This window comes from Alligator sinensis, unplaced genomic scaffold (assembly GCF_000455745.1).
Source record: "Alligator sinensis unplaced genomic scaffold, ASM45574v1 scaffold360_3, whole genome shotgun sequence".
Taxonomy (NCBI): Eukaryota; Metazoa; Chordata; order Crocodylia; family Alligatoridae; genus Alligator; species Alligator sinensis.
The window spans coordinates 1,636,559-1,650,231 of record NW_005841977.1 but is presented as its reverse complement, the minus strand read 5'-3'; the positions used below and the strand labels follow the sequence as shown (position 1 = coordinate 1,650,231).

At 46.9% G+C, this 13,673-nt stretch overlaps 1 protein-coding gene across 4 annotated transcripts in view; it reads right to left on the bottom strand.

Moving 5' to 3' along the window:
* Nucleotides 1-5,369: 5,369 nt before the first annotated feature.
* GRPEL2 (GrpE like 2, mitochondrial) overlaps nt 5,370-13,673 on the bottom strand; it is a 12,341-nt gene continuing 4,037 nt past the window's right edge. For 2 of the 4 annotated variants that reach the window (XM_025200911.1, XM_025200913.1), the window contains 3 exons: nt 11,425-11,560; nt 10,361-10,442; nt 5,370-6,921 (listed from right to left, as the gene is read on the bottom strand). In XM_025200911.1, coding sequence (XP_025056696.1) covers nt 6,575-6,921; nt 10,361-10,442; nt 11,425-11,560 — 565 coding nt within the window. In that variant the 3' untranslated portion in view covers nt 5,370-6,574. Of the gene's footprint in view, nt 6,922-10,360; nt 10,443-11,424; nt 11,582-13,673 lie in introns of all 4 variants that reach the window. The other 2 variants (XM_006021094.3, XM_025200912.1) reach the window with 1 other exon arrangement.

Here is a 13,673-nt window from a genome sequence, read left to right as displayed (position 1 = left end):
GTTTCCTCCTCTTTGCCATCTCCTGCACAGAGAGGGGAGATGTCAGCCCGGGCCCAGGGCCGGCAGCAGCGCCGGGGGTGGGGGTGAACTGGACACAGGCCTGACCCCCACAGCCCGCCCAGCGGCCGGAGCGACCTGGTCCCCGCCGGCTTCCGAGCGAGCCAAGGGATGTTGAACAAACAAAAGCGGCATCTGGAAGAAGTGCACAGCAGCTCCTCACCGCCCTGTATGCAAGCAGCTGGCAGGTCCCTGTCCCCGCAAGTCCCTTGCTAAGACTCACTTCTGCTGGGAAGCTCATCAGCCGCCTGGGCACTGAGGGCCGGGGGGGGTCACGCACCCAGCGGGGTCAGTGACAACCACAAACCGCCCCGGGCAGCTCCTCCATACAGCGCCGCGCCACAGCGGAGCCAGGGCCGATAAACTTCCATTTCCGAGCCAGGAGCTGGGCACCCTGCCACATCGGCCCAGCAGGTAGGGGACTTAGGAGCCACTTGAAGCCACGCAAAACAAAGCAGCGCTGTTAGCTGAGGAGGAACCTCCGCCGCCTGCTCCAAGCTGCTGCTGCGGTGCCTCACTCCTGCCAGGATGCAAGCGATAAGCAGGCAGGACTGCTGCTGTTCCACTCCCAAGGAGGCTGTTTGCTATTTGATTTAGAGCAGGTGTAGCCAGCCTGTGGCATGGGCAGACTGGGGAGGGGACAGGAAGCATGGTGGCAGATAGGGCCTGGAGCAGAAAAGCAAGCATCTGACGAGGCAGGCACCAGAAAGCAGAGCAGTGGCTTGATCAGGAAGCATAGCACGGGGAGCAGAAAACTGAGGAGGAGCTGGGGTAAGGGAAAGGGACTGGAATGGGGCATTTGCAGGCTGTAAATCTGGCAATTCTGCTTCAACAGCTCCCGTTTTGGGCTGATATTTGGGAAACACTTTTTTACTGAACATTTACTGATCCAGTTTTATCCTTGCACCCAGGCCTCTAGACCTAAGCATTCACTTCCTGCTGCTGGTTCCACACGTGTGAACAGAACCATGTACAGCCCCTGCAGGCACCCAGCTGATACTGTGTGTTTGGGGGAAAGAACTGGGGTCCCCACAATGCGAGTGGCTTCTGCAAAGGTAGGGCAGTGTTGCCACTGTTGCTTGACAGCTAGACTTTGTGGAACTGCCTTGCATGTAAAAACTGGGATGTTGCCTCTAATGAATAAACTGGAAATGTCCCTTTAGTTGAGAAGTGCAGATGAATATTCAGCCCTGCAAGAGAAACAAGAAAGACTGAACCCACTGACATAAAGCAAGGGTATCAGCAAGCCAACATCAGAAATGGAGGGAAAGATGATCTCATGTTGCATTGACCTCTGAGTGAGATGGAAATGCAAGTCAGTTACTCTGAGGCAGCTAGAGACAGCCTGCTCTCCTTCCTAGCAAAGAAAAAGACCCCAAACCACTTCTGAATACTCAAGGGTTTCTGCCAGAGAGGGCGATGCTGAATAGGAAAGTTCTCTGAAATGAGTCACCGGTAAGGAGTATACCACTAGAACCTGCTGTACACAAAAAGGGAAAAATGCAGCACAGCAAAACTCTGAAACCAGATCTGTCTAATGGAGGTATTCAAGTGCATCCGACATTACACAGAAGAACAGAGTGCTATGCAGTGAAGCATTGAAAATGCTGCAAAATGACCTAGTGCTAGCGCAGGGCATTCTTCCACACAAAAGGCTGATAGGGGCCCCCTTTAGGGAAGTCGAATGCAGCTGATGAAACACTGGATAGTTATGACAGCATCACATCAGATGGCTGGCAATAATGCAGACTCTTCACAACATACCTGTGGGAGTATGAGAACCTATGCACACGTGCATAGTATTTCTTGGAGTTCAGCTAAGGAGTTGTTAAACAAGACCTTGAAGAAAACCAGTGGCTTCAAATAGCAAGAACTAAAACAGCAAAAATTCTTTCAGCCTGCAGTACCATCCCATGTAAAATAACATTCCCAATGGGTAAAGCATTTCAGAAGACAAGAAAACCCCCTGTTAATGCAACTTTTATTAGCAAATGCACAGTATCTGAGCATCTAAAAAGAAGTCAGCACATTCCAGCATTAACTCAAATCTCACTGTCATCACGCCCTACACTGCACTCTGAATTTCCCTTTCATACAGTGAGAACCTTTGGGTACATAAAAGCACAGAAACAGGAAAACAAAGTATGTACAGAAGGTTTCCTGCCAACTAAGAGGCCTACACTTTTTCGAGATTAGCAATGCTTTGTTCATTTGTCTTGGCAAGTGATATCAAAACACCTTGTGCTTTAAAATAATAATAAAAAAATACTAAAATATTCACAATATAAACTTAAATACATTGCTTTTTGTTTTTCTTTTTTTAAAAAGCATGTTAATAGCCATTGATTTATCACAGCTGTTCCAACAGAATCCCTGTTAATGAAGCACTAAGAACGTGAGGTTCACATTTTGTACTGCATATGGTCGGAGTTTCACACGCTGCCACATTAGCATGATTGTGCCACTGCAAACCTTATGGCAGAGTTCAACTGCAATGTGCCCCACTGACAAGATGTGGCAGAGGCATGGGAAAAAAAATGCCAACATAAAAGAAGGCTGCCACAGACCTACCACTGAGGTCATTTCCACATACTAACACTACCATGGTGATGTGTAAATAGATGGCAATGACTACTGCTTTTGTGACACCTCCCTTCTCCACAAATAACTCTTTCTTAACACACACTTGCATTAACATGAGTCAATCATTGACTAAAGCGTCTGAAAAGAAAAAAGCTAATGGGTTAGATTCCTCTCTAGTGTAACACTGCAGCATTACATGCCCAAGAAGAATCGGTCCCATTGTGCATAAGAGTGCAAGCTTTCTACAAACATGGAAGACAGCAAGAGGGCTGGACTTTCTAAAGGAGAATTTAACCCAGCCTAGGACAATCTTGGTAACACAAAGTATGAAATTTATATGGGTGCTCAAAAGCCAACAGGACCAAAGTTAACCTCACATGTTGAACTGCAGTGCAACTCAGGAGACTGGCCCCTTGAGTTTTGCTTAATTGCATTCTCACATTGGGATTAAAACACAGCAGAAGATGAGATGGTGATAATATCTTTGCCTCTCTCCAGCACATTTCATTAAAGGAAATCAAAGCCCTCTGCACACATTCTATTAATCCTCACAGCAGCCCTTTAAGGTAGGCCCAATATTGGAGACGTTTTACACCTAAAAAACCCGAGGCACAAACTGAGGAAATAACTTTCATAATGGGGTTCGGTGAAGAGTCAGAAACAGAGCACAGAAACCTTACTGCCAGGTTCCTGATTAGCCACAAGACATAGTGCCTTCATGAAACAGGTCCCAGAAAAAGAGAAGCCTATGTGGATCTCTCTCTCAAAATAAATCCTCACCGTTGTGATTAAACAACAGGCCTTAGATTTACCAAGAAGCACTAATTACTAGGGTCAAGATCTCAAGATTCTGATTAGTTAGAAGTGCACCATCACATTCTGAAACATCTTTTCTAATTCAGAGTCAAATAGCTCTGAATCAGTCTTAAATCATTGCTTAAGGCAGCTTTGTGCTAACCAAATGAGAAGAGACATGCCCATCCTTCACAGCCTTTTGGAATAAAAGGCACTGAACTTAATATGCTCTCTATATATTCTTCTCTCATTAAAGACTGTTGGCAGCACTAAGTTGAGGGAAGGCATAGTCTTGAGGTCCATCACAAAGGCAGAGAACACAAGGCTGCAAAGGAATGGGAAAGGAGTGCTTTCTTTTAAGCAGGTGCTGGCATCCCACTAAACATGGTTTTTGGAAGCAGACCCCAAACACTTGCCAAGCCATAAATTTGGCCTGAAAAATTGAGGGGGCAAGAACTCATTCCTTAGCAAGAAGCACTGTAAACACAATTCCCCTCCTCACTTAAAAAGCAGACTTGAGCTTGAGGCTGAATGTCACCACCTCCTATGTTACTTCTCTTACTTGTTAAATGGAGTTTGAGTTCAGATTTAGCTCAGAGATAGGTACAGATGCTAGCATCTAAAATCTAATACAGGGAATGAACAGATGACTCCTGCTTCCAGTTTAGCCAAAGGGTTCACAAAAGGATTACCCTCATCAGAGATCCAGGGGAAAATGCTTCTGCCCTAAGACCTTTCACTACATGGTGCCAGTTAACTTGTCTTCAGCTGAGGGGATCCCTCCAGGCCAGCACCCACTTTTATGCTGCTTCTCTTCACTTTCTGGTCACTGTTGCTGAAATTGGTTCAAGGACACTTGGGACTTTCACTTAAGATAGGTTTGTTCCTTTCTAAAAAAAAAAATTAAAAAAAGGCCAAGATTTGGTACCTACAGATAGCCAAGCAGCAGTTGTCCCTGAACTGAAATGGGAAGTCAGTGTTACATGTGTATCAATTAGATCAGATCACCCAGTTCAGGTGTTGGAGTCACCAGCATCTACTGGATGTCATTAAGGGTGCTTGTAAGCTACAGCAAAGAATCCAGGGGTACTTTCTCTTGAAAGTACAAGTTCCTTTAAGAACAGACCTACAGACTTTAGAACAGTCCCAGCAAATCCCTACCAAGCATTATCCCAATTTTAACTCTGAAAACAGGCGGGGCCTCAGGCCTGAGCTAGAGAGCTAATATTGATCTGATAAAGTTTTAACTGGTAGCAGAGTTGTACTTGGTAGCCGTGCTGGTCTGAGACAAAAAGACATACAAAAAACTAGAACTCTTGGTTCCAAAATGATACCTTTTTTTTTTTTTGGTAGGGTCGGAAGGGACCTGAGCAGATTATCAAGTCCGATCCCCTGCCATGGCAGGAAAGAGTACTGGGGTCAAACAACCCCAGCGAGGTGTTCATCTAACCTCCTCTTAAAGACCCCCAGGGTAGGAGCCAGCACCACTTTGCTTGGAAGTTGGTTCCAGATCCTAGCCGCCCTGACAGTGAAGTAGTGGCTCCTGATGTCTATCTAGTCTGAATCTACCCTCTGCCAGCTTGTGACCGTTATTTCTAGTCACTCCTGGTAGTGCTCGGGGGAACAGGGACTCCCCCAATGCCTGCTGGTCCCCTCTGACTAGTTTGTAACAGGCCACTTTACTAGACCAACTGGAAAATGGCAAGAAAATTGTCCTTTTCTGCAAGCTTTCGGGATCGAAGTCCCTTCGTTAGGCTCTGGGAAAAGTGTAGATGGTACAAGATGGTAAAAAGTCAGCTCCCTCTATGCAAAAATGAAGTTTATTTCCTACCTATGGGGACTTTTTATCGTCTTGTACCATCTACACTTTTCCCAGTGCCTGACAAAAAGGGACTTTTTTCCTGAAAGCTTGCAGAAAAGGACAATTTTCTTGCCATTTTCCAGTTGGTCTAATAAAAGGTATCATTTTGGAATCAAGAGTTCTAGTTTTTTTATATGTCTTAACTGGTAGCAGATTTTTTTAAACCTAATTCCTATTCAAATACAGCTGCCCATGTTGCCCAAGAGACTGAGTCTTCATGGCTGTGTCCAGACGAGTGTGGATGTGTGGTATGTGTTGCCACAGACCCATCTTCGGCACCACACACCACACATGCAGGTGTTCCCTGTGCTGCAACCTTGTAGCTGGTGGGGAAGGGGAGAGGTGTTGACCCCGAGATTTCCTGGGGTAAAAAAAAACCATGCTGAAAAAAGGAGAGGCATAGCATATGGTGGCAGCGTGCACGCCACCCAAAACCGGAGCCTGGCCAACCGGAGCCACACTCTAGCTGCCAGGGTGGCTGCAGCTCCAGAAGGCCACCAGGATCCCAGGTAAGGCTGCTGGGGCCAGCACAGTTGCTGGCTCCAGTCTCCCCTATCCTACCTTGGGTTACCTGCTGTGTGTCACTGCTACTTGTCCCCAGCAAAACAAGTGCCTGTGCTCGTCTGGATGCAGCCCATGAGTTTAAAATTATCTTCAGAGACAGAGAGAGAAATCTGGCTGAAACCGGTATTTCAAGCATACAGCCTCTCAGATCCCCCTGCCTCTGGGAAGGGCATGAGATGCAACAAAAAAGATCTGATACTTGTTAGCATTTGGAGCTGGTTATCTCCTCAGTGCTTTCCAAGCAGACAGCCTCACAATACTCTGTGAAATAGGTTAGTATATTCAACAGACAGGGTAAATGATGCACAGAGGTTAAATGATTCACCTAAGGCCACAAAAGGAGTCTGTGTCAGAGCTGAGATTAGAAGGCAGGAGGTTCCTGCCTCTTGGATCCTTTCTCCCTCTCTCTCCCCCCTCAACACTCCCTTCCTCATTCAATTTTTAATAGACTTAGACCAACAAGAGAAGGAGCTATGGTGCCACATACTTTTGACAAAGAGGACTCCCAATATTATTTCACATGCTCAGAAAAGTACACTGGATAACTGAGTACCTTGGAATTAAAGCTAGGATGATGGCACACATTGTTAAGGAGCCAATATACAATAGAAACCTAACTTAATAAATAAGCATAGACATGCAGCCACAATTGCCACGGAGCAAAGAAGAGTCCTCAGCTCAAAAAGGTCCCAGACCACAAAGAACACACCCATATCACGCCTGTGACTCGACTGCCACACCAACTAGTGCATGTCTGATGGTGCGGCCATGGAGCTTATAGCCATCCTGAGTCACTAGTGCCACCATGCCTGGCTGCATTCCCTCTGCCGGTACGTGGCAAACTATTTCATGGTCATACGGATCATATTTGTCACCAACAGGGTTCATCTTCTGAAGGCCATGTTTGGCAAACACACTTTGCAATTTGGCCTCAATGAGAGACAGGCCTTCGCAGATCTTCTGGAGGGTTGGGTTGGGATCGCTGGGCTCTGTAGCACTCTCTGTTGTCTTCTCCAAGATATCTGCTATCTCAACGAGGTCCCTGCAGAAACTCTGGATCCCTGCAGGCACACACACAAATAGACAAGAGGTTAAGTAATATCAGTTCAGTGGCAGGAAGTGCAAGGCTACATCAGCCCTGGGCATGCTGCCACAGGACTCTGAAAGGTTTGAAAGGTTATGACCTCATGCTGAAAACTGCTGATTTTGGAGCTGAAGGGACTTAACGTTACCTGAAATCTTCTCCAGCTGTTGGCTTTAGTATTGTATAATGCTGAAGAGGGAAAGACAAGACTCACAGAGACCACGATAATGAACTGTATATACACCCAGCCAGATAAAAAGGTACGCGCAACACTCACATTTGGTAAGGCACAGATATTTTGTTTAAAAAACCCTCCTAACCTAGGATGTTTCAAGTTAGAACTCAAGCAGCTACAGGGAAACAGGCACAGTGGAAGGATGAAACGTTTGTTGCCATTTAGGAAAGCTGGTTCAGTTTGCAAACATTCTGGGCAGCAGCATGCTCATCTCGCAAGATTGTTCTCAGGAATAAACCTGATGCAAGTACAGTACAAAAAACCTGGCCCTCGAAGTTGTCAGGCCTGTTAACTAATATAACAGTAAGGAATAAGATACCTGTTGGGAAAAACGGAAGAGAGCAGCAACAATTAAACAATCTACACCTGCACAGACCAACCCATGTGTCTGTGAAGAAAGCCATGGGGTACAAGGCAAGAGTTGCACAGGAGCAGCCACGGATCCATCTAATCCAGCAGTCCATAGGGTTATCCCTTGCTTTACTGAATGCCACGTCTTCCACATTGAGCAGTTCCTAACATGAAGACCCTTTGCTAATGCCCTTATAATCTAAAAGGATACAGCAGCGCAAAAAGTTGAGCAGTTCAGTAGCAGCAACACCGTACATAGACCTGAATTCAGCACCATTTCAGAGCAGAGCAGATCATGAAAGGAAAATACAGAAACTCTATTGCAAAAAAACTTTAATAACCCTCTGGCAAGTGTTAAGTAATGAGCAGGGATCCTGTTTGTCTCTATTTAAAAATCCAAAATTCTCTGATCAAAACCCCCAAATCCCCATTTTTCCACAATTAAAATGAAACACCATTATATATATAGGTATTGGTTGAACACAATGTTTTATTGATATATCTATAATTTTCAAGCAAATTGGAAGTCTACCAGTGCCTTAATAACTATAATAAAATAAATTCTATATAACTATAAATTTGGGGATTTGATTTTGTTTTTTTAATCACAGAAAACCAGAGCTCCCTATGCTCCATATGCTCACCAGGGTGCAGGTCCAGCTGTGGCTGTCCTCCCCACTGCTTTGTGGTGCTGAGCAGCCCTGATATGCCAGTGCCCCTCACTCCTAAGCCACAGCCCTGCCAGTGCCCCTCACTCCCAACCTGCAGCCCCTGTCCCCGCCAATGCCTTTCACTCCCAACCCACAGCCTCTGCCCCCAGCCCTGCTGGTACCCACCATTCCCAACCCGCTGCCTCCCATCCCCAGGCCTCCCAGAGTCTGGGGCAGGGTTGAGTGTGTGGGGCAAGGGGGGTGCCTGACTACAGGCAACACCATAGGTGATGTGTTGTGGGGGGGAATGAGGGGATACATGCCTCCTACCCCAGATCTGTGTGCCCACAGAGGGCACGGAGCTGCAGCCTGGCTAGATGGGCATGGGCAGAAGCCACTTCTGTGGCCCAATGGACAGGACCTGGGATGGGAGGGTGGAGCGGGGTGGCGAGACTCATTGCCACTGCAGCTGCCAGGACCCCGCACCAGTCATGTGAGGAGTAACAAACCAGGCGGTGGGGAGAGATCAGGGACAGGGGGAGCTCCGCTGCCCTCACCTTCTCCTGTTACCAGCTGCTCACACACTGAACCATGGCTCTACTCTGCTGCCATGGCTTGGCCACGGCCCCTGGTTCCCCCAGGCTGCCTATGCTGGCCCCCCCCCCGACCTACCCTCTGAAGTAAAGCCATGGTGGTGCCTAGGCCACGGCAGGGGGTAGAGCCATGGCCTGGAGCATAAGCAGCTGGAGGAGGTGAGGGCAGTGCCACCTTCCCCCCCTGCCCCAGTCTGTGACTCCTCACACTGCTGGCAGCATGCCTGGTGCAGGGGTCCCAGCAGCGGCAACAAGTGTCACTGTCCCACTCTGCCAGGTCCCACCCACTGGACCATGGTGGCAGCTCCTGCCCATGCCTGTCTGACCAGGCTGTAGCCCCTTGCCCACTATGGATGTACAAATTTGACACATCACTTATGCCACCCGCCCCTTCATGTCATGCCTATGCCACACCCCCAACGACTTACCTGAAAGGAGCTACAGGAGCTGCTCTCCACCACGCTGCCTGGCTGCCATGTATGTGTGCACATGCATATGCACATGGCCCCTGCCTATGATCACCCTCCTCCCACTCCCCACCAGCCCCAAGCAGCCCCTTGCAGGCTGGAACTCTGCCAGCTCAGCCTGCAAGGGGAAATCCATGGTTTCCTGTATTTTTCCCCTTTAAAGGAGAAAATCTGTGTTTTTCCATGGCAAACAAAACACAGATCCCTGCTAATGAGAAAGCTAAAGGAAACTTCTGAGACAATACTAGCCACAGAATATTTGGTTTTAATCAAAGATCAGTTGTGTTCTGGAGCTGCTATCATTTGATGTGAAAGGAGTTGGTGGATTCAGCCTGGTACCAAGTGGAGTGGTGTCTACATCACATAACCACAAGGAGCATTCTTGATGACTGTCTAACCAGAAATGGGTCAGACTGAATGCACCATGGAGTCTAGACCATCTTCTCAGCCCTGGATGCAATGCTCCCACAGAAGGGCTAAGGCACATTGAAAGGGCAGGGAGGGGTGCTTATACTGCTATTCTCATGCGTACCCACTCTATGGATAAATTACACATGCTCTGGGACTATCAATCCAGGCCGTTTCACCACTGCTACACTTACTCAAAATATTTCCAGGAAGAGCCTATCGAATTTCAACTCAGGTTGTGCTACATCATTAATTTTAGTGTGGAGGGAATGGGATGGACAGGAATTCAATACCGTAAGAGAGATCACAGCTCAATGCCATTGTAGAGAGCATGAAACAAACTCTAAGTGCCAATTCTCAGCTAGTGTAAATCACAATTTCAATTAAGCCAATGGAGTATGCTGATTTATAGAAGCCGAGCTGCTAACATTCATAGGGTGGAATGTTTACTATTGGGAATGACATTATAAAAGACTTTTGAAGAATCCGTCATGGAGATAAACCCCTAGGGTGTGGTCAAATATACAGAGGCAACAGCACGCAAACTCAGACACTCAGCTTAGGCCAAATAAGGCCTTTACAAATGAAAAAGGCCAGGGAGAAAGGGAGAGTAGGTGATCAGCACTTTCTTCTCTGGTACCTAACTGTGCTATGCCAGGCAAGCCATGCTGAGGCAGACGTAGCTGCTCAATTCTAGCCTTGCTCTGCTTACCAAACAGTTTGGCATCTTCCACAAATTTCTGGGTCCTCCTCCGGACATTTTCAGAATCCGCCAAGGCTTTTCGGTATCGTTCCTGCATGTACAGCAACAGGCAGAGGCATCAGACACGCCAAATGGACTTACTTATTGTAAGTTTGCTTTCCTCTATAGACTATTTAAAATGTATACCCTTCACAAGTTGCAAGCTCATGCTGGCCACCCAGGTCTCATTAGGGGGGGGGTGTGTGTGTGTGTGTGTGCGCGCGCGCGCACATGCGCACACACGGCCTTCAAATTGTCTGGCAGAAAGTGCTCCTCAGCAAAGTGGCAGAAGGACCCTGAGTAGGCTCAGCATCATCATGCAACAGACCACCAAGATGTTTTTTCATGATCAGGCTGTTGCTTTTCCATCATTTTATTTACAACACCTAGTTGACTCTTTCCTGGAGGTCTTAGCAATGAATCTGTAACCAGCTTATGTTGATAAATTACACTGCTGTCAGGGCAATCAATTCATGAAAAGCCCTGTCTCAGTATCTTGCTTTCCTTTCACCTTGTTTATGCTTATGTAGTCACCACTACAACTACACCAAATGTTAGCAAAGGTGGGACTCCTATCATAGATGAACTCCCTCCTAAGGCCTAGTAGTCACCAAGCTAACAGGACCATCACGACTCCCAGAAGACAAAGACAAAACGATTGCATCTCTTAACTGTGAAATGCTGAGACCAGAATCTCTTAATAAAGACCACTGTTTGTCATCCAGGATCACACTACATTTTCCAGTCAGTTTGGTTTCCTGCTTTCAGCAGCAGCCAACACCTGATGCTTAGGAGAACAGCAACTTTGCTAAATGTGCATTGTCTCCTAGTGTGCATGTTGTATCTGGTCACCACCCTGTTACTTCTAAAAACCTGCATTTCAGTTGTGCTGTGTATACAGTATGGAGTTGGTGGAAATGTTTGGAATGGAATAGTAAAATTCAGAAGGAGAATAAGCCTTCCTACTTTTAAGGGACTAAGCCAAGGATGCAGTGGTGCCTTGGCCAAGATGACACCAGCTACTGCAAACTCACCGTTAGGTCACGGACTTGTTCTTCTAGTTTGATGGCTTTGTGCTCTAGGGTGCACTCTGAAAGAGGATGCCTTGGCTCATCACAGGGATCTTCTGGGCCACACTCATCTCCAGTGCTCCTCTGCTGGGCTGCAGTGCTGAAGGCACACAGGGAACCTCTGAAACATGGCAATGGGACAGTGAGTTCTGGGTTACTTTCCTTTCTAACAGGAGAACAGATATGGACAGCAGATGTTATACTGTGCTACTTAAATATGGAATGGACACAGATCCAGCCTCAATGGGGATATATGAACTGGGTTTAAATGTAGTAAGCTGCATCTAGCTTGTATAATAAGCAGAAGTAATCTAGGTAGGTGAAGTGAACAACAAACCTTCAACCTACAACTTTACAAACTTATAACCACAAAAACCGTCATATTAGTGCCACTAGTATCTTGTTCATACTCCCTTTCCTGACATGTTCTTAGTAGAAGTTGAGGAGAAAATATAAAGCACTCTTCTAAATGCACCTGCCCAGTTGCATCTCATTTATTTGGGTCCAACATTTGCTTCCAATTTCTCAGCCTGACTGAATTCAGTTGACTGTTTAAGAATCAAATTTATTTCTGACAATGAAATAAAGCAGTGCAGCTTTTCCCAGCACAGGTGATTAAGTTGCAGTCATGAATGGGATGGTAAATTCTAATGGTATTTTTTTGCATGGGAGCTCTTGATCATTCTTCAGATAACTAGCATTTCTGAATGCAATTAACATTATCAAGCCTATATCACTTCAGAGATATTTGCAGGCACAGGCACAGCAGAGCGCAATATTATGGGGGTATGTCGGCTGGTGACCACACACCAGAGTGCACTCAAGCTAGCTGACCCATCTATATTTGTGGACTTCAGCCGCTGAATCCTAGAGACAAGGAAGGAAACGTATACAGGAGACCCTTGCCATTCGTGGGGGATACGTTCCGGAGATCCCCACGAATGGCGAAATCCATGAATACTGACAGGGCTCCCTGTCAGACCCCACAGCTGCTCTCTGCTCCCCCCCACATTGTTCACGGTGCTCCCCCACAGCACTTGGGGACTGACCCCTTTTCCCCCCGAGCTTCCAGGGGAGAAGATGCCACCGCCACCTCCCTCCATGTCCCCAGCGCTCACTCTCTAGCCGCCTCCCACCTCTGCCCTCCCCTGCAAATATCTGAATCCGTGAACCTGAAGTTCATGAATAGCGAGGGTTTCCTGCATATACAATTTTTCTCAGTTCCCCAGCTCTGCTCCTCCTCACAGATGGACTGACTCACTAGCTGGCTGTCTCCATACTTGCACCCGTTTCCCTTAGCCTGTTGATCTTCTCAGGGCACCTCTTAGGTACCTGGTACATTCCTTTCCTAAATGAGCCCAATAATGAACAACTTGTTCCACACAGCAATAGCTGCTAGACCAGGGACGGGCAATTATTTCAGGTGGAGGGTCACTTACTGAGTTTTGGCAAGCCATTGAAGGCCACATGACAGGCAGCCAGGGGCAGATAAATATTAATTTTCTAATTTTTTTAGGGGCCCCACGGGCTGGATAGAATGGCCTGACAGGTCGCATCTGGCCCGCGGGCCGCATTTTGCCAGCCCCTGTGCTAGACACTGCCTGGCCTCCAGTTCCAGCCACACAAAGGTCAGTTACAAGCCCTGCACTTCAGGGAATCACACATACTGCGTGGGCATCCTGCAAGGGAACCTAGCTGAGCCTCAGAGTCTAGAGACAATAGCTGAATTTGTTAAGCTAGAAAAATAGCCTGTCCTGGCAGAGACAGAGGAGCTGAATTTGTCCCAACTGGAAGCTGCCACCTCACTAAGAAACCTCAGCTGAACATGGTGGCAATAAGCAGGAATCCTAAGGGCAAATGCAAAGCAAATACTGACCTCAGAATTGAAATGACAGAACTCGTAAGCCAAGGAACTGGATTAAGCTGTACAAAGATCAGCTGAGTACAAGGAGTTTGGCCTAACACTGCAACTCCCAAAAAAGAATTAAAAGTCAATCAAGTTACAAGATATTCAGTCTTCAGTATTCAGAAACAGTCTTCTTCCAGGCCACAAAGGCCAGGTACAGACATTACACTTCTATTGGCACAAGTGATCGGAAACTGATCTATATCCATAATGGAACAGAATGGCACACAAAACTGGTCTATAGCTGTAACAGAACAGAAGTTTGGCATGCAAAAACTGGTTTAAAATGGCAGAACCCGGTCTAAGA